Source organism: Eschrichtius robustus, chromosome 16 (assembly GCF_028021215.1).
Source record: "Eschrichtius robustus isolate mEscRob2 chromosome 16, mEscRob2.pri, whole genome shotgun sequence".
NCBI lineage: Eukaryota > Metazoa > Chordata > Mammalia > Artiodactyla > Eschrichtiidae > Eschrichtius > Eschrichtius robustus.
In genome coordinates this window covers 22,326,281-22,351,245 of record NC_090839.1, presented here as the reverse complement: position 1 = coordinate 22,351,245, position 24,965 = coordinate 22,326,281, and the positions used below count along the sequence as shown (strand labels likewise).

The 24,965-nt window shown below is 46.0% G+C and overlaps 1 protein-coding gene across 1 annotated transcript in view; it reads left to right on the top strand.

Moving 5' to 3' along the window:
• Positions 1-23,179: 23,179 nt before the first annotated feature.
• Positions 23,180-24,965, top strand: part of CTNNBL1 (catenin beta like 1) — a 164,111-nt gene continuing 162,325 nt past the window's right edge. The window contains exon 1 of the mRNA XM_068565617.1: positions 23,180-23,320. Within this exon, the coding sequence (XP_068421718.1) occupies positions 23,291-23,320 (30 nt within the window). The 5' untranslated portion in view covers positions 23,180-23,290. The remainder of the gene's footprint in view (positions 23,321-24,965) is intronic.

Below are 24,965 nucleotides of genomic sequence, written 5' to 3'. Positions count from 1 at the left end.
TGACCACCCCCCATCTTCCCACCCCCTGAGGCATCATTTACATTTCTTAATAAACCCTCATTAATATTCATGAGAAGGGGCGGGTAATAATGGCTGAGCACACTGCACTAATTCAATTTCTACTGCCTCGGCGTGTTTACTTAATCACCAAGGGACCTGGGTTACTCGGTACAATTATTTATTTGGAATTAGATCTGGAGGCATCTGGACTGAAAACAGGGAACCAGGAGCAAAATGGAAATCAAATTCTTTTTGTCTTTTCCTCCCAGCCGCCTCCTCCTGACTGCCTGCCAAGGCTCCAGGCGGCCGGCAGGGCCTGGAGAACAAGCTTCAGTGCTGGTCAGGCTGTTCCTGAAGGGACTGGCTTGTGCTGGGCTTGAATGCATTCCAGGTGCTCTAGCCCAGGCAGGAATCTCTTATCAACGGTGGCCTAGGAGGTATCGTCAGGCCCAGTGGTGGGTCAGGCCATCATTTCAGCCAAGAGTGTGTCCATGCGGGGATGGCCAGAGGTGGGGTCTCCGGGGGATGCTGGGAGATTGGCCCAAGCTGGACATGCAACATGGCCAAGCACTTGATCACAGGCCCCTGTAGAGGTGAGAGTTTGTGATATGGACTCTAAATAATGCCTGTTCATCATTCACCCTCAGCTTAACCATCACCTCCCCCAGGAAGCCTTCCCTGCCCCCCAGACTAGGTTAGGTTCTCTTATTACATACCTCCTTTTACAACCAGTATGGGCTTGGTCACAGCACCTTGCCCATTACGGGTGTTCACACAATCATTTCTAATAAGTGTTTTAGGGTCTGTTTCTCCCAGTAGACTGCCAGCTCCATGGGGGCAAGTGCCATGGCTGTCCTCGTCATCCTTGTATCCCCAGCATCTAGCAATGGCCAGCACAGAGGATATGCTCCACAAATACTTGTTGGCACTACATCTGTCTTCCGTCCCTCAGGTCTGGGGGTGGTGGCAGCCACCGGCTGTTACTTGTCTTTGGGCTCCTTCACTATGTCCAGTTGGCTTCTCAGCTCTTCCATCGCCTTCCATTTCCTAAAGTTCTTCTTTTGTAAATATTCAAGTGTTTCCTGGTTAGACTCAGACTCAAATACTTCCCTACCAGGCGGCAAGCTCCTGGTGGGAAGGGCTCCATCTTGTATCCCCAGGGCCTGGACACAAAGAAGCAATCAAAAGGAGGATGAGGGGCTTCCCTGGTGGCGCAGTGGTTGAGAGTCTGCCTGCCAATGCAGGGGACACGGGTTCGAGCCCTGGTCTGGGAAGATCCCACATGCCACGGAGCAACTAGGTCCGTGAGCCACAACTACTGAGCCTGCACGTCTGGAGCCTGTGCTCCGCAACAAGAGAGGCCGCGATAGTGAGAGGCCCGCGCACCGCGATGAAGAGTGGCCCCCGCTTGCCACAACTAGAGAGAGCCCTCGCACAGCAACGAAGACCCAACACAGCCATGAATAAATAAATAAATTAATTAATTATTTTTTAAAAAAAGGAGAATGAATCAATGAAAGAAATGAATTTCGATTACATGACTTTTCTAGCCAGGCTCTACTCTTCCTTGGCAAGATGAAGGGAATTTCTCCCTGAGGTTAATAAATGTTTGTATTAAAACAACATCAATAATAGTACTAATGAATTATCTTGTAAATAGAAAAGGCTTTATAAACAGCTCTAAGCCTGTAAAGTTCTTGGTAAACTTTAAAGTTCTGTAGTCACACTGGGCTGTCCTGTTTCAGCCCTGCTCAGTCTTCCTGCTGAGGTGGCTGAGGGCTGGGGAGGCTGACAGAAGAAAGGGAAGATAATGGATTGGAGGTAACATCTCAGCCAAAGCACAAAAGGCGGGGAGGAGCACAGGGACAGCAGATGATTTAGTCATTACAGACTTGTTTAGAGAGGCCTTTTCCTCCCTGCCTGTCTCCAAAGCATGTGGAGCCCCAAGTGCCGTGCCAAGCCCCTTCATTGAAACTTCTCAGAATGAGGGCCAGGTTGGAAGATGGTCAAGACCTGCCAGCTTGTCTGCTGGATGGGGGAAGGGGGGGGGTGATTCTCTAGAAGTCACCTGGGAACAGCAGGGCAGGTGGAACTTGGGGTTCAGAGAGGAGAATGAGCAAAAGGGAAGTTTTGAGATGCAAGGGAGTGACCCAGCCTGTCTTAGACTGGATTCCCCCAAAGCAGAGCCTGAGACAAGGACTTGGTACATGTAATTTACTTGGGAGGTGAGCACAGCAAGGAGTGAGGGAGTGGGGAGACAGGGAAGGATGTGGTCGCTCCTGTGGACAACTGGGGCTCAGTCCTGGGAAGACCCTCTGAGTATTATGTAGAATCATTCACCCCAAGGATGGGAGGCTGGGGCACTTATACACCAACTCCCATTCCCTCTAGGTGTTAAGCATCGCCACAGGGGGCATGAACTCCCTTGTACTTCTGGGCTGTGCCTATGGGTGGGCTGAGCAAGGGATCAGGGCTCCCAAGAAAGCCTTGAGATGGAAAAGCTAAGAGACTAAGCGAGCAGTTGAGGGAGGATGCTGTCAGTGTGCCTGGGTGCTGTGCACCATGGCTGAGGCTGGAAGGTAGGGTGAAAGGCTCTGGCACAGGGTACCCACAGCATCTCCCACCCTCTACTGCCCCTGATGTTCTCCAGCCTGAGTGCCCAAGCTCCATGGCCTTTTCTTTCTCCCTTCCTCCTTCCTCTCTTCCTTCCTTCCACAAACACTTCCCCAGCACCCACTATACACTAAAAACTGTGCTAGGTGCTGGGGAGAGTGTGTGGAAAAGACAGACCTGGCCCCTGACCTGACAGAATGTGCTGCTTACATTCAAATAGAGAAAACACTATAAGTAAGTGTGTGTGGACATTAACAAGATGCTTGCAAAGAGTAAGTGTTCTGAATGGAAGAAACAAGGAGATGGAGCAGAGAGAAAACATGGGGAGAGGGAGAGGAGCCATTTTAGGCAGGATTGCCAGGAAGGGTCACTCTGGGGAGGTGACAGAAGGAAGAGCCCAAATGATGAGATGGAAACTTCTACCACCAATGGCTTCTGACTCGGCAGTTCTGAAAATCTGAGGTTTTGGGGAGTGGTATGATGTAAGAAAATTTTGTTTTGAGAACCAGTGTAGGGTTATTAACTTTTTATTTTGCCAAGTGAAAACACTAAAAAAATCCAACCTGCGATGATCATTTACTGTCACCTAATTTCATAAATGAAAGGCCATTTTCAACACCCCCAAAGTAGGAAGGACATGATCTTGGAATAAAGACAGACCTTTAAGTGAAATAAATTTAGCTTTACCAAAAATGCCCTCATTTTGGCCCCGATCCTTGAAAACATCTCTCCATTTCAAGGTCTAACTTGGGCTCAGGACATATTGTTATTCCCTCTGTATTCTTGGCTTGGGGATTTTAGAAACAGGAAAGAGATGTGAAGATTGCTTGGATATGCCCATGTCCATCAGTTTTTCCATTTGTAAAGTCAGAATGGGTAGCTGCTTGAATTCATACCTAAGGTATGGATTAGAAAGGGGAGACCTTACCAATTCATTTAACAGGCATGGAAAGTGCGTGGAATTCCCCTCCTCCCACCACCACCCCCTCTGCCTGGTGAACTCCTCTTTTACTCTCAAAACCCTGTTTAGATATCCTCCTCCTGGGTTTCTTTCTGTGATCAGTCATCCATCCTCCTGCTCCCACAGAAGCGTGTCCTGGCCTGTACTGAGCATAGGTCCCCATACATTGTGATAGGTGATTCTTTCTTGGAGGGGGGGGGAGGGTGGAATCAGTTCAGAGTCTCCCTTCCAGATAACCTTGTATTTTCCCAAAACTCCTCAGTGTGAATGTGGATAATTTGGAAATGTAGAAAACAGAGAACTGTGAGCAAAAGTGAAAGGGAAGTGAGGTGACATTTATTACCTACAATATGCTGGTCAGATGATTTCCTTGTGTTGCTGCATCTGAAGCCCTCACTTTCATAAAGACAGTCCTCCCACACAACTGCTTCTCCTCATGCCATCCCTACACACCGTTCTTTCCAGCTATGATACCTTCCCTCTCGTCTAAGTTCCCCGCTTCCTGTAGGGTCTGTTTTTTTCTCCTGGGCACCTAGAGGAAGGTGGTAAGTGCCTCCAGGCCACACGATTAGGGTCTGCACTCAGAGTTCTCAGAGAGAGAAATGCTCGAATGAAGAGCCTTCCTGGCCCCTTTGGCCTCAAAATACCAGGATCCTTTAAACCAGAGATTTTCTTGTTCCAAGACTCTATAGCATTGTTTCCAGTTCTGTGATGGTCCTGGAATGCTGAATCACCCCTTCCAAGATTCCAGAACTCTTAAGATTCTACAAAAAGAGGAGGGGGCTTCTACTTTAGGACTTGAGCGGTCTCTGCCACCTCTCCAAGGGCCACCAGGGCTCAGGACCCCAGACAGGCCACAGGCTGGGGCTGGGCCCAGCCTGGAGGAGAGCCCTGACTTGCCTGTCTTCAGGCGTGCCAGCACGTGTTAGGCCTCATTCATAATTGATCCAGTTGCTTGGCGAGCAGGGGACTGCAGGTGCATGGGGGTGGAGCAGGTGCCCCTGGAGAGACCCTCCTCTCCTCTCCGAGGAAGCAGCTGCCTCTGCCAGCCGCAGGCCCCTTCCTCCACAACAGCTGCTTAACGCTTGGCAGTCCCCACACCAGCCTCTGTCGCCTGCCCCAACTGTTTCCCGTTTCTCACTCTCCTGAGCAAGGAGCCAGTTTTCACTCCGTAGACCTGTTATCAACAGACTAATAAGCGCTGAGTGCTGGGTTAAGCATTTGAAACACCGATCACAGATTGGGATTTCCATAAGCAGAGTTTGGGATGCAAGGTATTTATTAGGGATCAACACCTGTGAAAGGAAGGGGAGAAAGCAGGATTGGATGGTGCAGGGAAGGGGGGAAATCAACTGATGCAGGTTCTACAAAGCTTCAGCCAGCCCAGCAGGTGGCTCTGGAATGAACACTGCCTGGCAGAGTGGTTCTTTTTTTTTTTTTTAACATCTTATTGGAGTATAATTGCTTTACAATGTTGTGTTAGTTTCTGTTGTATAACAAAGTGAATCAGCTATACATATACATATATCCCCATATCTCCTCCCTCTTGCATCTCCCTCCCATCCTCCCTATCCCACCCTTCTAGGTGGTCACAAAGCACTGAGCTGATCTCCTCGTGCTATGCAGCTGCTTCCCACTAATTTTACATTTGGTAGTGTATATATGTCCATGGCACTCTCTCACTTCGTCCCAGCTTCCCCTTCCCCTTCCCCATGTCCTCAAGTCCATTCTCTACGTCTGCATCTTTATTCCTGTCCTGCCCCTAGGTTCTTCAGAAACTTTTTTTTTTAGATTCCATATTTATGTGTTAGCATACGGTATTTATTTTTCTCTTTCTGACTTACTTCACTCTGCATGACAGTCTCTAGGTCCATCCACATCACTACAAATAACTCAATTACATTTCTTTTTATGGCTGAGTAATATTCCATTGTATATATGTGCCACATCTTCTTTATCCATTCATCTGTCGATGGACACTTAGGTGCTTCCATGACCTGGCTATTGTAAATAGAGCTGCAAAGAACATTGTGCTACATGACTCTTTTTGAATTATGGTTTTCTCAGGGTATATGCCCAGTAGTGGGATTGCTGGGTCGTATGGTAGTTCTATTTTTAGTTTTTTAAGGAACCTCCATACTGTTCTCCATAGTGGCTGTATCAATTTACATTCCCACCAGCAGTGCAAGAGGGTTCCCTTTTCTCCACACACTCTGCAACATTTATTGTTTGTAGATTTTTTGATGATGGCCATTCTGCCTGGTGTGAGGTGATACCTCATTGTAGTTTTGATTTGCATTTCTCTAATGATGAGTGATGTTGAGCATCCCTTCATGTGTTTGTTGGCAATCTGTGTATCTTCTTTGGAGAAATGTCTATTTAGGTCTTCTGCCCATTTTTGGATTGGGTTGTTTGCTTTTTTGATAGTGAGCTGCATGAGCTGCTTGTAAATTTTGGAGATTAATCCTTTGTCCGTTGCTTCATTTGCAAATATTTTCTCCCATTCTGAGGGTTGTCTTTTCATCTAGTTTATGGTTTCCTTTGGCAGAGCGGTTCTGCATCAAGCCTTTAAACCCTGGCTCCCCCACTGACTGAACACAGGCTGTCCTGGGAAGGGTGTGACCTCAGGCCAGGTGGCTGTCTGCGGCTGAGGCAGACCTGGAAGGGCTGACAGCTGTTTGCTGCCGCCCCCCACCCCCCGCCCCCCACTGGGAAGCAAGCCCTTTCTTGAAGGGGTGTATGGGCAGCCCCTCTCTTTGTCCACCACACCAGCCATGATCTAATTGAACCCCGCCCTTACCCACCCCACACGTCTGTGCAGGAATTAACTAACCTATTTTTCAGATGAGTTCACAGAGGTTGAGCAGCTTGCCCAAAGCAGCTTCCAAAAAGAAAGTGAGAGAAGCCAGGTCTGTCCATGGCCAAAGTTTTATGGTCTTCTTATCGCATCATAGGGGATCTTTTACACTTTTACACTGGGGATCCATTTTTATCCTTTTTTTTTTTTTTTTTTTTGGTTGTGCAGCACAGCTTGCAAGACCTCAGTTCTCCAACCAGGGATCGAACCTGGGCCCACAGCAGTAAAAGCGCAGAGTCCTAACTACTGGACTGCCAGGGAATTCCCCTATCCGTTTCTTATAGGCACAAATGGTAGCTGGATGGGGAGCATCAAGGATAATCTTCCCCGAGTTTTACCCCCAGAAAATGTCCTTAGCAGCCAGCCTCCTGTTCCCTCATCTTCCTTTAGGAACCCCTCCATCCCCCACTCTCAGTCCAGTGTTCCAAGTGTGGCTCCACCTCCTGCTCCGGGATAAAGCATGTGACCCAGACTGAGCCCGTCAGTGTATTATGTTCCCCTGACCAGGCAATTATTTCATAGCTGGCACATGACCCAGGGGAAACCAATCAGAGTGATTCCAGGACTTATGCAGGGGCTGCCGGAAAGGGCTCTTTCTAGTTGCCCTTGAACCTGCAACAATGTAGAGCTGGAGCTGCTGGTATGTTTCAGTTATTCATTGCTGTGTAACAAACCACCCCGAAACTTAGTGGCTTAAAGCAACAATGATTTATTATTTCCCAAGATTCTGTAGGTTGACAGCGGTGCTTCTGCTCCGCATGATGTTGGCTGGGGTCAGTCAAGTGGCTGCATTCAGCTGTGGCTGGACTGCAAGGGCCAGGGAGCAATAGAGTTGGGGGGGGGGGCGGGGCGTGGTCCACTCCAGGTGCTGGCAATAAGGAGAAGCATTTTTTTCAGAAAGCTTAAAAATGATAATAACACTAACTAAAAGTCAGTCTGCTTTTTATCACCGGATGTTGGCAATTCTAAATGATGTTAGAGTTAAATACCTCACACCTCTAGGGCAAATCACCGTTCCCCCCTTATTACAAAGGCATCTCTCTTAGGATCTGGAAACTTTGTGGCGACTATTAGTTGTGGTACCTCAGTTCTCCCCTGTGTCGCCTTTTTCCCCATGTGACAGGTCATCTTCCTGGATCTTTCTGCATGGTGTCTCCCCTTCAGCAAGATACCGTAGTATTCCTTACAGCATGGCATCAGGATTCCAAAAGGGAGCATTCCAAGACGTCAAGCACAAATGCACAAGTGCTTCTGAAGCCTCTTCTTGCCTCACCTACGCTAACATTCCATTGGTCAAAGCCAGTCACATGGCCAAGTCCAGTGTTCACTGTCGGAGGGGACTCAGAAGGGCACAAATACTGGGAGGCACGGTTCACCAAGGGCCACCCATGTTACAGTCTACCACATGGGGCTTACTTACCGCCAGGAGAGGAGGATCACGCAGAATCGTGAGCTGCCGGGGTGTATCAGGCAGGGTCCTTGAAGGAAACAGAGGCACTCAAGCTGTAATTTCAGGAGAGTGTAATAAAGGGGCTATTTACAAAGGTATTTAGGGAATCACAGCAGTGTTTAGGGAATCCAACAAATGGTGGTGCAGTTTCTCTGGGCTAGACAGTGGGGAGCCTTTGGCACCCCTAGGTCTGAAGGGCAAGAACAGTGTGTGGTTACTGGAATGCAGGGAGAGTAGCTGTGGCTCCAAGAGGCTTCTGCCTGGCAGGAGCTGGGGCCTTTGGTAGAGAGAGCTGACAGGGAGGAACCCAGGAAAGAGAAACAGTCTGCCTTCTTCTTCTCCCTTCCTCTGATTGCCTACCATTGCTTCCCATTGGCCGAACCCTATCGGAAGCCAGAGGGCAAGGGACCTTGCTGATGTAGTCGGCCTCCACGCCACACAGCAGAGTGGACCAGGGTAGAGAGCAGATCTGCAGGGCCCAAGGAAGATAGCCAGCACGAAGGACTGGCCTTTGGAACCCTGAAAATGAAACAGGACAGCACAAGACAGCGAGGTTAGGTGGAAAGAAACTGGATCCTGCATATGTCTTCTGGGCCCCTGAATCCAGCAGAGCCTGAAGCAGGCATATTCCTGGGCTCTTTAGCTACATAAGCGAATAAGCTCTCTTTTGCTTAGGCCACTGTGGGTTGGCTTCTGTCTTTTACAACCAGAAGGTCCCTTATTGATATACTCCCATTGAGGAGCTGGCCCTTTAATGGAATGACTACATTTCACCCTCACCAGCATCCTGAGAGGTCTGGGGGGCAATTCACATTGCAGGTGAGCAAACCGAGGCTCAAAGAGGTTAAGGGACTTTGGTCTAGGTCATCTGGCTCATTAGTGGAAGAGATGGGATCTGAACTTGGCCCAGTCTCAAATGTTCCAGCCACATTTAGCCACTCTCTGTCTCCTGAATACTCTCTGGCCTCTGGGGCTGTACTGGGTTGAATGGTGTCCCCCTAAAATAGATATGTTCAAGTCCTAACCCCAGGTACCTGCAAATGTGAACTTATTTGGAAATAGAGTCTTTGTAGATATAATTAACTTAAGGATCTCAAGATGAGATCATCCTGGATTTGGAGTGGGCTCTAAATCCAGTGACATGTTCTTATAAGAGAAAGGAGAAGGAGATTTGAGACAGAGACACAGAGGGGAAGCCATGTGAAGACAGAGATTGGAATGATACATCTGTAAGCCAAGGAACAGCAAGGCTTGCCTGAAACAGCCATCAGCTAAGAAAGAGACATAAAACAAATTCTCTCTCAGAGCCTCCAGAAAGTCCCCGCCCTGCCCATCCCTTCGTTTTAGACTTCTGGCCTCTGGAACTGTGAAAGAATAAACTTTGGTCATTTTGGGTCACCAAGTGTGTGGTAATTTATTACGACAGCTCTAAGAAACTACTACAGAACTTTGTACATGCCATTCCATTTGCCTGGAATATGATTCTCTTCCCCAGATCTCCACTCCACTCTGCCCTTTGGGGTATAAGTAGACAAACCTGCAGAGAAGAAAGAAAGGGAACCTTTTAAGAAGTTGCTCACACTGTACCCTCACATGTCTTTTCTTATCCTGCTGGTCCCAGCTCAAATGCCACCTCCTCCAGGAAGCCTTCCCTATGTTCCTACCCTTCTCTGTGCTCCCATAATCCTTAGATTGCCTTTGCCACAGTTGTGCGGGCACTGTCTGTTGAAACGGCTTGTTCTCCACTCTCCCACTGCACTGGGCACTGCTCAAGAGCAAGGCCTGTGCATAATTTCTCTCTGTGGCTGCAGCTGTGCCTAACACAGGGTCAGGACAGTAGAGATATTCATTAATGTTTGCTAAATAATTTGGATAAATGAATGAATGTTCCCCTCCAGTTCTGCTCCACCTCTGGACCCCTGCCTCTCTCCCTCAGGGGAGAAACGCTTTCTGAGAGCACCTGTGAAATAGCTCGAGATCACCAATGGCAGGTGCGGGTGGGACACCCACCCTTGAGTCCAGCCGTACCTTAGCACAGCCCTCCTGCCTGCGATGCCAAGGCCCTGTCAGAGGCGTGACAAACAGCTTGGCTGATGGCTTATAATGTCAAAGATGATGGAAACAGGGAGGCGACGGCTGAAAGATGGGTCGGGGACGCTTGTCATAATTTTATTTGTGGGAGGTGAGTTCCTGTCGGCCAGGTGATGGATGGTGACAGGGCAGGCACAATACAGACCCTGCCACTGCATCTCCCCCTTCTCTCTAAACCAAATGACTTTGGGGATGAAAAATGACTTTCTTGGGAGGACGAGGGGGAGGGGAACTTCAGGGGAAAGGGGCCGTGTGGTTGGCAACTTGGAATGATTTTTGCTTTTCTTGCTGAGAGTTGAGTTTTGCCTAGTCCGGCCTGATAGTTTCTTTTCTTCCTCCCTTTATTCCTTCCAGGGTGATTACTGAATAATCCCAGACACATTACCTGCCTTAATCCTCAAAACTGCCTAAAAAGGAATGTGTACTTTACAGACAAGGAAGCTGAGGCTTGAAGAGAGGAAGTAATGTACCCAAAGTTCCCTGTGAATGAAGTGGCAGACCTGGGATACGAACTTGGGTCCAGTTGCTCCAAAGCCTGACCTCTCTGCATAAGGATGTAGTAAAGACCACGTAAGTAGCATGTGCCAAGTTCCTTGAAAGCACAGTAAAGAGAGCGATTAATCTGATGGGGAGAAGTCAGGGAAGACTGCCTAGAAGAAATATTTGAGTTGACTCTTGAGGGGTGAATAAAATGTTAACCGGTAGAGAAAGAGAATTTTGGAGATTGGGAAGAAAAAAGAGAGGAGTAGCATACATTTTTGTTTGTTTACCCCAAACTGGTCACTGACCTCATTCTCCTTTCTAACAGAGCCTTGATTTTTTGGGGGTAATCCATCCTCCTACAAATAGCCATGGGCTCTATCAAACTATTCATGAAGTTTCCATTTCCCCTGTGAATGATTGGTTTGGAAACAGGAGTGGGAACAATTCTGGCCAATAAGGTATAAGGAATGTTTTCTCAAGGGCTTCTGGGAAAGGTTTTCTTGCTCAGAAAGAGAAAGTACTTCTTCTTTTGCAGGATGTGGTCATGTCTGTACGTGATGCCTGGAGGTGTAGCAGCCATCTTGTGACCAGGTGGATGAACCAACACACTAATGATGACACCATGGGAAGATGGAAGGGACATCACTGAGCTGCTGAATTAATGACTCCTACAGCCATCAAAATTTTGAACTTAATCTTTGAGTTGATGCATTTTTCTCATTGTTAATCAACTAAGTTGGTGGTTTCATTTTTGCAGCCCAAAGCATTCTGACTGACACGAGGAGTAAAAAGGATGCCAAGCCAAGTGGTTGTTTTCACTGCTCAGGCTTGGGGGAGCTTAAGGTACAGGCTTTGCAGTCAGATGGAGACAATTCAAGTCCCAGCTTGGCTGCTACCTAGCTGTGTGACCTTGGACCAATCAGTTAATGTCCGTGAGATTCAGTTCCTGGGGAGGAGAAAACTCACATCTTAGGACTTTGATGGTAAAATAAAGTAATGCACGAAAAGGGCTGCTTAGCACAAGTGCAGGGTATGTAATAACTATTCGATATTTCATACTGGTGCTGGCTATTGCTATGGTCATTACTGAATTTTTTGCCACTATGGAAGCCTCTGCACTCTCCCCATACTCATCCTAAGACTAGACTCATCTGATCTCTATTTGCCCAAATCCAGTTCCCATAACACTGGTGGTTATGTGGGTTTTGAGGTCTTAGAATTGCATTCCTGAATCTGGAGGAGGAGAAGGGAGGTACTGGGGTCAGGTCATGGCACTTGCTGGATCAAGAGACTCTCTGGCAGTAGTTATCATGGGTGGGATTGAGGTTCTGCGGCCATAGGTCAGCCCCAGATGGACAGCATCTCCATCCCAGCCTGGGCCTTACCCAGCACATAGCCAGCAGACAATAAAGCTAAGCCCTTGGCCTGCCCCACAGTGTTTGGTTCTCTTTGGCTTGGCTTGAGCCTTTGCTTTCCCTCCTTGATCTGTTTGACTCTCTGGCTCCCCACCGTTGTGGTTTTCATTGCTGAGCGGCACCCCTTGGACTTAATGCTGAAGTCACTAGTTCCTGACGTCAAGGATATCCATTGCTATATTGGGCCTACTTTCATCCTGCCATACCTGCTCCCCTTCCCCACCCCCCAGCCCCACTTCCCTCCTTCCTCTATCCCTATGGTTCCCGAAGGAGTAGGCGTATTTTAACTTGGCTCCACCCCTCTGGCCATAGTTGATTGGATCTTAGGTGGACACTGGACTAGAGCTAAACCAATCAGAAAACTTCCATTGGATTTTTAAACCTAGAGGCAGAGCCAATCTCTTTCCAAGGTACAAGTTGTGGGATTTAGATCTGGAGGCTACAGGTAGTCATGCTTCCCATTATATGGAAGGAGTCAGGATGCAATGTGAGAGAACAAGGAAAGCAGAAATGAATGATGGAGGGACGGTCCTGGCAGCCTCTGAGCCCATGTGCCTGATTTGCTGAGGCCCGAGGGCACCACTGCCTGGCCTCAACCTAGAGTAGCCAATCTTTCTTAGATACCAGGAGCCAGCACATTCTCCTTTCTGCCTTGATTAGTTCAAGCTGAATTTCTGTCCCAATGACAAGACTGCTGCCTGACACCTCCCCAAGCCCCTGTGCTGCCCAGGGCCTGGCTTGCCCTTCACATTTCAGGGTCTCTGCCCTGACGATGGATTTGTGCAACCACCTCCCTCTTTTCATTTCCAACCTTGTCCCTGAGGCCCTGGCAGGGCTTCTGTCCTCTTACGCCGCTCACTCTCCCTGGGAGGCCCCATTCACTTCTATAGCACAGCCTCGACAGCCCCAGTACACTTATAATGTCCAAACCCCTAGCTCCATTCTGGACCCCATCTGAGCTTCAGGCTTTGAAACATGGTGGAGACACACTGTTCACTGAAACAGTGGGCATCAGAATTCTTCCTGAAGACAACTATTTGGGTTGGGAAGATACCTTGATAAGCTTCCTTGGAGGCAGGTGAGCCCCCTTAGGGCATGGATGTGAGCAAGCACCAAGACGTCAAGTGAGGTGGCTAGAAGGTGATGATATGGTTATGGGAAACTGCTGGCTAAGGGCCAAGGGGAGGAATTTGTAATTTGGGCTAGTGAAGGGTTGGAGGAAAGAAATGAAGAGTTTGGGAGTGAGGAGGGAGAGAGAGAGAACATAACAATGTGTGAGACTAGATGCTATATCAAGGACAGAGAGAGCCCCCTCCCTCCAGTGGCATGGGGATCCCCCAACACCTTGAAAATAGGAGATTTCTTATCTGAAGGAGAGTAACATGTAATGGTTAACAGGGAATGTGCAAGGTTCACATCGCTTTATCTGAATTCTGGCTACACCTGGCTGTGTGACCCTGGGCAAGTTACTTAACTCCTCTGAGCCTTGGTTCCATCAACTGTAAAATGGGAATAGAGTCGTTGTTAGGATTAAATAAGTGCTAAGCACAGTGCTGGCATGTGCTGGGCCTTGAAACAACACCACCAACAAATTGAAGTTCAGAGTATCTAAGGACTTACCCAAGGTCACAGAGTCAAGCAGTATGGTGGAGGCAGGCTGCAAACCCAAGAATGCCTGATCTCAGAGGATCTGAGTTCCTCCCTGAAGGCAGCTTCATGGAGACAGGACCAAGGCCTGCAGCCCAGGGCTGGGTTTCTGGCAGCTGACTCCTTGCTCCCGGGCGCTGGCTCAGCTAACTCTCGCTAAGAGTTGACTCTACTTCCCCCACCTTCCCTCCTCCTTGCTCTCTTGGACAGTATTTCCCTGGGGCTCCCGTTACCAATTTGCAGAGCAAAGGCATGCACAGGCAGTTCAGGGGTGGCGCGAGTTCAGCGGCTCTGGTATTGTTTTTAATTCAATATTTTGTCCCTGTGCGCCAGCCTCCTTTATTGGATGAGAGCACTGTTAGTGGATCCTGCCCTGAAGGAGAAAACACAGGCTTCCCCCGACGATGGCAGCTAGGTTGTTCTAGAGTCTGATGAGTCAAGGCAGGGCAAGAAGACAGCAGAGAGTTCCAGAAGATCTGATGGTTTCAAGCTGTTCTGTGACACGCACAAAATTATTAACATATGTATTCTCGACCTTTCCCCTTGCCCTCCCTTCTAGGGAAGACAAAGCCCAGGAGGCAGCCTTCTTATCGCCCTCTTCCTTTTCCTGCACATCCAGTGTATATCTTGGTCCCGCTGATTTTCCCTTCACTTTTCTCCATGCCCAGTGTCACTCAGTCCAAGCCCCAAGCATCTCCTGCCTGTACAACTGGTGTACCCATCCTGCCCTGCTGTGCTCAATGTCTTTATGATACACTATCTTATTTGGGATCTCCCAAAAGCCTGAGATAAGAATTCAGATATACAGAGTTTATTAGGGGAGTGACCCCAGGAACCGCAGGCAGGACCTCTGGGAGCCAGTGAAAAACACGTACCTCGGAGTTATCCCAGCTGAGGAGTGAGGGAGCTGGGCATTTATCTACTAAGTCCTAGCAGGCTGAGGGCTCTTCTGGAGTGGGAGGATGGGGTGGGCTGTTAATTCTCTGGCACCTCTGGCACCTGCTCCACAGAGGTGCGAAGCTTGTTCCAGTGGTCAGAGCAAGGCCACTCAATTGAATTCTTGTAGATAGCACCTTCCCCAAACCTGGCCTTCCCCAACTTTTTCAGATGGTGGAGAAATACCTTGAAATCATTGTCCTTCTTGCAAAATATCATGAAATAGTGACAAATTAATGTTTTAAATGAGTAAATATATAATTTTGTGTTTTTTTTTTTTTTTAAAGGACAGCTTGGATGTTACTTTATTTATTTATTTATTGGCTGCCCTGGGTCTTCACTGCTGCGTGTGGCCTTTCTCTAGTTGCGGCGCACGGGCTTCTCACTGCGGTGGCTTCTCTTGTCGCGCAGCACGGGCTCTAGGCGTGCAGGCTTCAGTAGTTGTGGCATGTGGACTCAGTAGTTGTGACTCACAGGCTTAGTTGCTCCGCGGCATGTGGGATCTTCCCAGACCAGGGATTGAACCCCTTTCCCCTGCATTGGCAGGTGGATTCTTAACCACTGGACCACCAGGGAAGTCCAATAATTTTGTGCTAAAATCAAATACCATCTTGTACTGGGCTCTGCCATAAAAAGTAGAAGCAGGTGCTAAAGTCGGAGGACATGCACTGGAGGAAAATTACCAGTGAAGGCAATTCTACCTGTTAACCCTTCCCTCCATGAATCGACCTACAACCAGCAGTTCTCCACAACTGGATTTTAGAACAGCTGGGTCCAGTTCACAGAAGTATTCCACAGGAGCATAATTTGCAAACTGCTAGATAAGCTGGTTGGAGTAGGAGTGACCAGTTAATTAATGAACAAGTTTCTGTTTCCGTATTTACTAGTTAGCTACTTAAAACCAGCTAGTGACCTCCCTGGAGCAAGCCAACAGGACTCTGTGTGGTTTTGTATTAGCTTCCTTTCTATCTCCATGGTATGCTCTTCTCCATGTTTTCCTTTTTTCTTACACCTTCTTTTAAGTTATGTTACCTTGCTGTGTTTTATGTATCTTCTTAAGCCACCTTAAATCCTTTCTGGAATAAGGTGGTGGTATAAACAAAAACATATAACTTAAATGTAAATAGAAAATGTAACAAGCTCTCTAAAAACCTATTCCTAAAATACCAACAGTGGTTATGTATCATGGAGAGAAACAGGATGATTAGAAGTGTGTTGGGGGAGGGGAACAGTGTGCATCCAAAAGGAACAGATCTATGTAATTTTACAAAGCCCAAGGTGTGGCTTTACAAATAACTTTAATAAATAGCATGGAGATTAAAAATGGTTTTATTTTATTACCTTTATAGATACGTATATATCTTATATATTTACTTTATTATTTACTTCTGTAATACTTGTTCGGGATAGAAATTGAGAAAATACAAATAAACCAAAAGAAGAAAATTAAAGCCACTCATAGCCTACTACTCAGAGGGCATCATCACTAACATCACAAAGCCTTTGCATCTTTTTCATGTAAGATTCAAGGAAGGGGGGTGTCCCAGCAGATCTAATAGGGCTTAGAGTCTGAGGGGCTAAATATATATGTGGATATGCATAGATATTTTTCGAAGTAAAAATTTGAGATTTCGCTCTGAGTAGAGGATTTTCTGAAACTTCTGAGGAGGTTGACATAGAACAGTTTTTCTTAAGGTGTGTTTCCACATATGTTCCATGAAAAATGGCTTCTGTAGTCAAATAGGCTTGGAAAACATTGAGTAAAACAGTTAAACAGGTTTTCCCCTACAAGACTTGCTTGGAGCTTTTAATATACTAACGTGCATTGTGATCCTCTACGAGAAGATGTAAACTTAGCAGCTGCCCCTCCAGTCGACGTGGGGTGCGGGGCCATTCTCTGCCTTCATTGATATCTGCCAGGAATGGTTTGGGGAGTCTAATGGGTATTAATCAGATGCTCAGTTTATCAATAGGTCACAGTGGCAGTCAATGATGGGAATGTCACTCTTTGGCACCTAACCTGCTTCAGTTTTGTGTATCTATTTCTGCATAGCAAATTACTGAAAAACTCAGGAGGTTAAAATACCAAAGCATTTATTATCTCACTGTTTCTGTGGATGAGAAAGTTCGGACCAGATTAGAAGGACAATTCTGGTGCCCCACGTCTCATGAGATTGCAGTGAAGACGTGAGATGCATCATCTGAAAACTTGACTGGCATTGGAGGCTCCACTTCCAAAATGGACGCAATGAGTCTCGCTTCCTGGCATCCATGCCCTGTGTAGTCCCCTCCCACGAAGAATAGTTCTGACTCGTGCAACCCACAGGATATTGCAGAAATGTTGGACTATGACTTCTGAGACTAGGTCACAAAAAACATTGTGGCTTCCACCTTGATCTCTCTTGGATCACTTGCTCTGGGGGACACCAGCCATCATGTTATGAGAACATTTTGGTGGCCAAATAGATCCACGTGGTAAGGAATGGAGGTCTCTGGCCATCAGGCAGCATCAACCTGCTGGGCATGTGACTGACCCATCTCGGAAGTGACTGACATCTTGACTTTAGTCTCAAGAGAGACCTTGACTATCCTGCTAAGCTGCTTCCAAAATTCCTGATCTGCACAAACTGTGTGAGATAATAAATGTTCGTTGTTGTTTTAAGCCATGACATTTTTAGGTAACGTGTTACACAGCAATAGATAACTAATCCACGTCCTTAGTGCTAAGGCTGGGTAATAAACAGCTGCTTCAGCTCGCTGGCAAAGAGTTTGCTTACTTCCTAAGCTAGAAGTGGTCTTGACCAATGTACTTTCACTGACCCCAAATAGTGACCGCAGAAAGAATTCCCTCCAGCCTTTGTTATGAAAGCCTCTATGGAAGGTGTGACTCATGAGGCTCATTGGTGTGGGGCATTGATGAGGGGATCCCCTCAGAATTAAGTGTTTATGAGACTCATTACATTCTTACGAACCATTGTGACTACTGGCATTCATGCTTTTCCAGCCCTACATACTTGACTGGAGATTCCTTTTTTGTGCAATAGACGAAGTTGGTCCCTACCGGCATCCTTTCTTCCTTCTCCTTCCCTCCTAAGAGAAAGCCTCAGGAAAAGATCATCCTTTTTATTCTTTTTGATGTTATTGTGCCTGGAAATGCTGCAAACATTCTGTTGCCAGGAGAGTAATAAAATGAGCTCCCATGCATCCATCACCCAGCTTCAACAATTATCAACTCAACAATAACCCTCTCATCCATGCTTCTACCCACACCCACACCTACCCCACCTTGGATAATTTTGAAGCAAATTCCAGTCATAATATTATTTCATACATGGATTTCAGTATGTATCTTTAAAAGATTAGGACAGTGTAGTTCAATTCTATTATCATACTTCAAAAATAAAAAAACCCAAATAATTCCTTTTCATTGCATATCCCGTACTATTGAGTTCTTACTTGGCTCACAGTGTATCTAAGAACGTAAATTCTCCTTGTGTCTAATTGAGACCAGTGCCTGCTGGGAGAGATAATTACTCTTCAGCATTCAATAATCAGCTGTGCCTGGATCACAAGTGTCAGTACTGTTTGAAAGGTTAACTGAGCCCAAATCCCTACTGTGCAGTACATAGTCAGACAGGCTTGGATTGGAATATTGCCAATTACTTATACTACGACTGTGGGCAAGTAACTAAACACTCTACATTTCAGTTTTCACTATTTAAAAATATTAGAGAGGATCTGGAGACCTGGATTTGGGAAGTGAGAGGCAGAGGGAACAGGGACTCCTCTTGAACCCCAGAAATTGCATAATTGCATTCTGCTCTCCAGGAAAATATATCTCCCTTTCCACTGCCTACCCTGCAACTCTTTCCCCCCTCAAGCAGTGCCTAAATGGAGGAGTCTGGATTTCTTCGGCACTGTCATATGTTTCCAATCAGTCCATGGTGGCAGCATAGGAGCTCAATATTGGTGATAAATATACTTTATGAGTGTTTTTCTGAGGATATTTTCTTAAAGACTGTTCCCACAAATAATTTACTGGGGCAATGAAAGATGGAGGAAGAGACTCTGATTACATATGGAGCATCTAAAGCTTGAAGTTTAAGGAAACTAGGCAGCCCACAGCTATTTAAAACTTTCTAGAAGGGATAATTCTTCCACGTAAGATTTTTTTAAAAAGGTTACAGCCCAGCAGTTGGTCTCTAGGGTGGTGCCCTTCTCCCATCTCTCTCGTGGATGCCACTCTCAAATCATCATCATTATTACATGTTTTTGGACTGCGTGGTGCATAGCACATAGCTCTTCTTTTTTTTTTTTTTCCCTTAGTTTTTTTCAGGCATAATTTACATCACATTATGTTAGTGTTCAATGTAATGATTCGTTATCTGTATATGTTGCAAAATGATCACCACAATGAGTCCAGGTAACATCCATCATCATACTGTGTTACAAAAATTATTTATTCTTGTGATGACAGCTTTCAAGATCCACTCTTATACTTTCAAATATGCATACAGTATTATTAATTATAGCCATCATGCTATACATTACTATCCCATGACTAATTCATTTTATAACTGGAAATGTATACCTTTTGATCCCTTTCACCCATTTTGCCCACTCCCCACCCTCTGCCTCAGGCAACCATCAATCTGTTCTCTATTTCCATTGTTTTGTTTTGTTTTAGATTCCACATATAAGTGAAATCACATGGTATTTATTTTTTTTCTGTCTGACTTAGCTCACTTAGCATAAACAAAACTCTTCTGAAATTTCATTTCCTCATCTTTAAAATTGGAATAGCATTTTGTTAGGATTTGGGGTGAGAATTTAAAGGTATTTGATAATATTATTGTCAGGAATGTATCAATCAGTTAGTAGATTGATTGGCTTATCTAATTTAAAAATTAATGCCCATTATGTAGATTAGCTGTTTAGTCATCGGAAGGGAACAGTTTTCCTTCTCAGCCTCTGATTGTTTGTTTGTTTGTTTGTTTGTTTTGGCTGCACCATGCAGCTTGCCGGATCTTAGTTCCCTGACCAAGGATCGAAACCGGGCACCCGTCAGTGGAAGCGCGGAGTCCTAACCACTGGACTGCCAGGGATTCCCTGGCTCATCTATTAAATCAACAACTTTCGGGAGTGCCAGTTGAGTGCTAGGTGTTGTGTTAGGTTCTCAGGTTACCATGGTGAGCAATGCAGCAATATTGGCTTTCTGGAGCTTGGAATATGGAAGGGAAAACAGACCCTCACTGAGTGAAAAGAAAATAAATAGAGAAACACAAGTCACAAGTGTTCTGAAGATAATGGTCAGGAATGCTGATGGAGAACCTTGTGGGGAGGGAGGGACTGTCATAGATCTCACAGAAGATGAGAAGATGCCTGTGATGTGGTGACATTAAGTTGAGACCTGAAGGATGAGAGCCCCAAGCTTCATCCCCGGGGAGGTTCCCAAGGAATTATTAATAGACCTTTCCCATCAAGATAAAATCGAAATATCTTAATGTGGTATTCAAGATCCTCCATGATGAGGACTGCTAGATAAAATACAGGATGCCCAGCTAAATTTGGATTTCAGATAAGCAACCAAAAGCTTTCAGTATGTTACTAAATATTGCATGGAACATATTTATATTAAAAATTTTCGTTAACTGAAATTCGGACATAACTGGGTGTCATATTTTTATGTGCTAAGTGTGGCAAGTCTATGATCTTCCCCAGCCACCCTCTCCTGCCTTACTTCCCACCATTTCCTCCACGCACCCTATGCCCTGTCCAGCTCCTTGTCTTTGCTCATGCTGTTTCTTCTGCCCAGATGCCCCGTCTTTCCCCACGTCCTATTGGCAAACTTTTCTCATCCTTTAAACCCCAGTCCTAATGGCACCTCCTCTGGGAAACCTTCCCTGGCAGGTACATTATCCTCATTGCAGGATGCTCCCCAAACCTGGTTCTCATAGGGTTTTGTCTTATGATTGTATATTTTAAGGCCTGGCATCTACAAACACACAGACATGATTGAATGCCTGCTAAGGAAAGGGTATAAGGGATGAGCTCATTTTTCTCCTCTCCACTCTCCCTCTCCCCCAATTCCCACTCAACTCCTCATATTATTAAGGTCAAATATTGATTGAGTACTTTTCTGTGCCAGGTACCAAGCTAAGAGCTTTGCATGCAGCATCTCATATAAATTCCCCATAATCTTATGATGTAAATCCAGTTGAATCTCCATTTTGCAGGGGAGGCAATCAGGCACATGGTCACTTGCCTCTGTTTCCACATCTGTAAAATGAAGATGATAACAATATCGTCCTCATTAAGGTTTTCTCCCCAACTAGAATGTGGGTTCCAAGAGGGCAGGAACTTTTCTTTTTATAAACTTCGATATCCTCAGAGCCTAGAATTGTGTCTGGCATTGAGTAGGCGCTCAGTAAATACTTGTTGCATGAATGAATAAGTCACCTTACATATGAGGAGACTGCAACTTGGAGAGAGAGAAAGTAACTTGCCCAAGGGCACACAGGTAGTTGTGGTGGAACTTTGGCTAGAACCAGAATCAGTGGTGTGTTGGTAAATGTTTAACAACCAGCTCTCTGAAAAACCAATAACCCTGATTTGTAGCATATGTTGATTTCCATGATGTAAATACCCCCTCCATGGCGGATTTCAAGCAACCAACCTGATGTCAATTGGCTCGCAAATTTCCTGAACGTTTAACCATAGGATGTTGCACGCCTGTCTTACAGGCTGGCTCCAGATACCAAGAACTAGGACATAGTTCTAAAGTGTACACAGTTCCAAAGGGTACACTCCCATCATTGGTACTCTAGCCTGCCTCCCTGAATGAGGCACAGTCTACACTCACAGCTCAGTAGGAGGGGAAAAGACACTCAAATAACTGGGTTCAAAGCAGATTGCATGGGTGATTCTTAAAAACCATAAACCCAATCACAAAACTCCCCAGCTTAAAACCTTTCAATATCTTCCTCTTAGCAGAAAATCCAATCTCCTTGCCATGACCCATGAGGCCCATTTGTGGAACCTCCCCCTGTACCAGGCACTGTATTAGGGTTTTTGTTGTAGGATATAATGGTGAACATGACATACACAGTTCCTGCTCTCATGGAGCCTGTGTCCAGTAAATGAGGCTGTCAATAAACAAGTAATTCACCATTAAGCACAGATTGAGATACATGTTCAGTAGAGGAGGTGCTAGGAAAGAGAATAATGAGGAGAGTTTCCTTACTTGGACCGAAGGTGAGTAGAGGAAGATTACTCTAAGAAAGTGATATTTGAGACCTGAAGGATGAGAAAGAGTTGGTCGAGGTGTGGGGTTAGTGGCTAGGCAGAAGAGGAGAGGATTTGGCAGTTTGAGGAACAAAAATAATTTCTGTTATCATTGGAGACTGTGGGGGTGGGATGGGGAGGATGATTATAAATATTGCGATGGTCTGAATGTTTGTGTTCCCCCCAAATTCATAAACTGAAATCCTAACTCCCAAGGTGATGGTCTTAGGAAGTGAGGCTTTGGGGAGGTGATTAGGTCCTAAGGGTAGAGTCTTCATGAATGGTTTTATATAAGAGGTGGGAGAAAACTCCCTCACCCCCTTCTGCCATATGAGGACACAGTGAGAAGGCATTGTCTGTGAACAGTAAAGCAGGCCCTCACCAGACAAGGAACCTGCCAGCGCCTTGATCTAGGACTTCTCAGCCTCTAGAGCTGTGAGAAATAAATTTCTGTTGTTTATAAGCCAGCCAGTGTATTTTTTTCATAGCAGCCTGAACGGACTAAGACAAATACCATGAACGTGTAAAACAGCGGGCTAATGGCCAAGGGGACTAAGGCAGAGGCTTAGCCCCCGTTGAAGACAGAGCCTTATTTAAATCCCAGGAGCTCAGATGCACTCTTTGAATGGTTCTCTTCCAGTGATGGGCAACTTTCTCCTACAGAAAACCTTTTTACATCTCTTGGGTAGAAACAAGATCATCCAGTTTCTGGCCTTTGCACAGATGAATAAACAGAAGTCCAGACAGGGAAGGGTGATCACCAACAGTTTTGAAGGCAGTAATAGTTATGGACTTGGACAATACACTTTCTGAGCCAGCACCGTCCAACAGAAATACAATGGAAGCTACCCAGGGAGCTACACGTGTAATTTACATTTTCTACTACCCACATTTAAAAAAGTAAAAAGAAATGGGTGAAATTAATTTTATATTTTATTTGACCCAATATACCCCAAATATTATTTCAACATGTAATCAATAGAAGTCTTAGAAATCCGATGGGTATTTTATTTACAATTATAGCACATTTTAATTCAGACTAGCCATATTTCAAGCCCTCAGTAGCCACATGTGGTTAGAGGGTATAGTACTGGACAGAGCAGTTCAATGCCTCAGTTTCCTTATCTGCGAATTGAGGATAAAATGAGGGATAAAATTGCCTAGGTCACTGAATGGATTGTGAGAGCGCAAGGGAAACACCCTGCACGCCAGAGGCGCGTGATAAACCTTGGTTCCTTTCTTCTTTTCTCTCACCGCACCGCTCTCCATCAAGTCTCCGCCCCCTTTCCCCGCCCCCTTTCCCCGCCCCCTTCAGGCTCCGGGAGGAAGTAGTACTGTCCAATGCAGCGCGCTTTACGGTAGTGCGGCCGTAAAGCCACACTTTTACCGCAGTGTAGCCGGCTCGCGCGACGCACGCACTTTTACCTCATTGGCTCTGCGGCCCCTGCTCAAGGCGCTTTACAGCAGTGTGGCTGGAGCCGCCTATGTGGGGACCGCAGTTTGGTCGTGAGTGGAGTGAGTCAGAGTAGCCGGTGTTGACTGAACCTGGGACCATGGACGTTGGCGAACTTCTGAGCTACCAGGTATGAGGGACGAGGAGGGCTGGGGGGACCGTCCTCTCACGCGGGCAGGAGTCGCAGGACCAGAGTCCCTTCTCACTTTCTCCCACCTCAGCCCCGGGTCCCCTCACGTCTCCTGTCACCCGGGTCCTAGCATCTTATTTCACGTAACTCCCTCGAATTTCTCCTGGGCTCTTTCAGTTTAGTCCTTCCCAAGGCCCAGGCCCCTTCTTCTCAACTTCAGGCTGGGCTCCTTCTCACCCTGCCCTGGGGCCTGGCTCCCTTCAACTATTCTGAAGGCCCCAGATTATCTTCACAACCATCCCCCTTAAATTCTCTTCTCCAGTCATTGAGTTGGTGGTCGTAGTGGGAGAGCACTGGCCCTTCTTGCATTTGAGCCCCAGCTTCTCTACGGACCGGCTCTGTGGCTTTGGGACAAGTCCTGTCGCCCTCTTTGAGCCTAGCTTTTGTATGTATAAAGTGGAGACAGTAATAGCTATCTATTAGGTTTGTTTCAGGACTGTATCAACCGATGGATGTGAAAGCTGATTTTAAAGTGTAGAAAGCTGGACCCATGTTAATTGCAGTTGTTGACAGATGTTTGACATTCCAGCATGGGATGGGTACCTCGGAATCTTCTTCTTGTCCCACTTGCTCGGAGTACTTGTGGGGAAACAGTGGCCCAGAGGGTAGAAAGGACTTGTCCAAAGTCGCTCAACAAGTAAGAGCTAGGATTAGAGATGAGATCTTTTGGCTCCCAGCTCAACGTTTTTCCCCCACTTTTGAGTTCCTAAATGTCCAATATGGTAGCCACTAGCCACATATGGCTATCGAACACTTGAAATGGGACTAGTCTGAATTGAGAAGTACTCTAAGTGTCAAATCACACTGGAATTTGAAGAATCAGTATTAAAAAAGTAAAATTTATATATTGATTACATGATCATGTCGATTACTTTGATTATTGATCATACTGATTAATCATATATTTCACCCATTACCCATATATTAATCATATATGGGTAATGGGTGAAATAAAATATATTCAAAATAAGTTTTACCTATTTCTGTTGACTTTTTAATGTAGCTAGTGGCCTTTTTGTGTCACTACTAAAATTACATGTATAGCAGGCCTTACATTTCCATTGGACAGCTCTGCAGTAGAGAATAGGGGATTAAGAGCCATGAGTCTGAAGCCCTATGGCTTGGAATCTCTGTTTTGCTGCCAACTGGCTGCTGTAACCTTGAGCAGAATACTTACCCTCTCTATGCCTCAGTTTCCTCATCTTGTAAATGGGGGCAATGAAAGTAGCTATCATATAAGTCTGTTTTGAAGCTGCTGTGAAATGTAAAGTGTTTAGCCCAATGCTTGTCAAAGAGTAAACGTTTTAAAAACGTTAGCAATTATATTCATGCAGTTCCCTCAGCCGGTATACATAGAATTGACCTTGGAAACTAGACATCATGGGAAAGAACTTGTAAGCAATGGGAGGTATATAGCCAGGTGATTTCCTTTTTAAGACAGTAATAGGATGTGAAAGAAGAAAGGAAATAGGAGCGTTGTTGAATGAGTGGTTATATGCCTGTTTGGCCTACATATGAGCCCATTGACTCATAGAATATTAAAGCTAGAAGAGATTCATTCATTTGCTCAACAAATATCTATTGA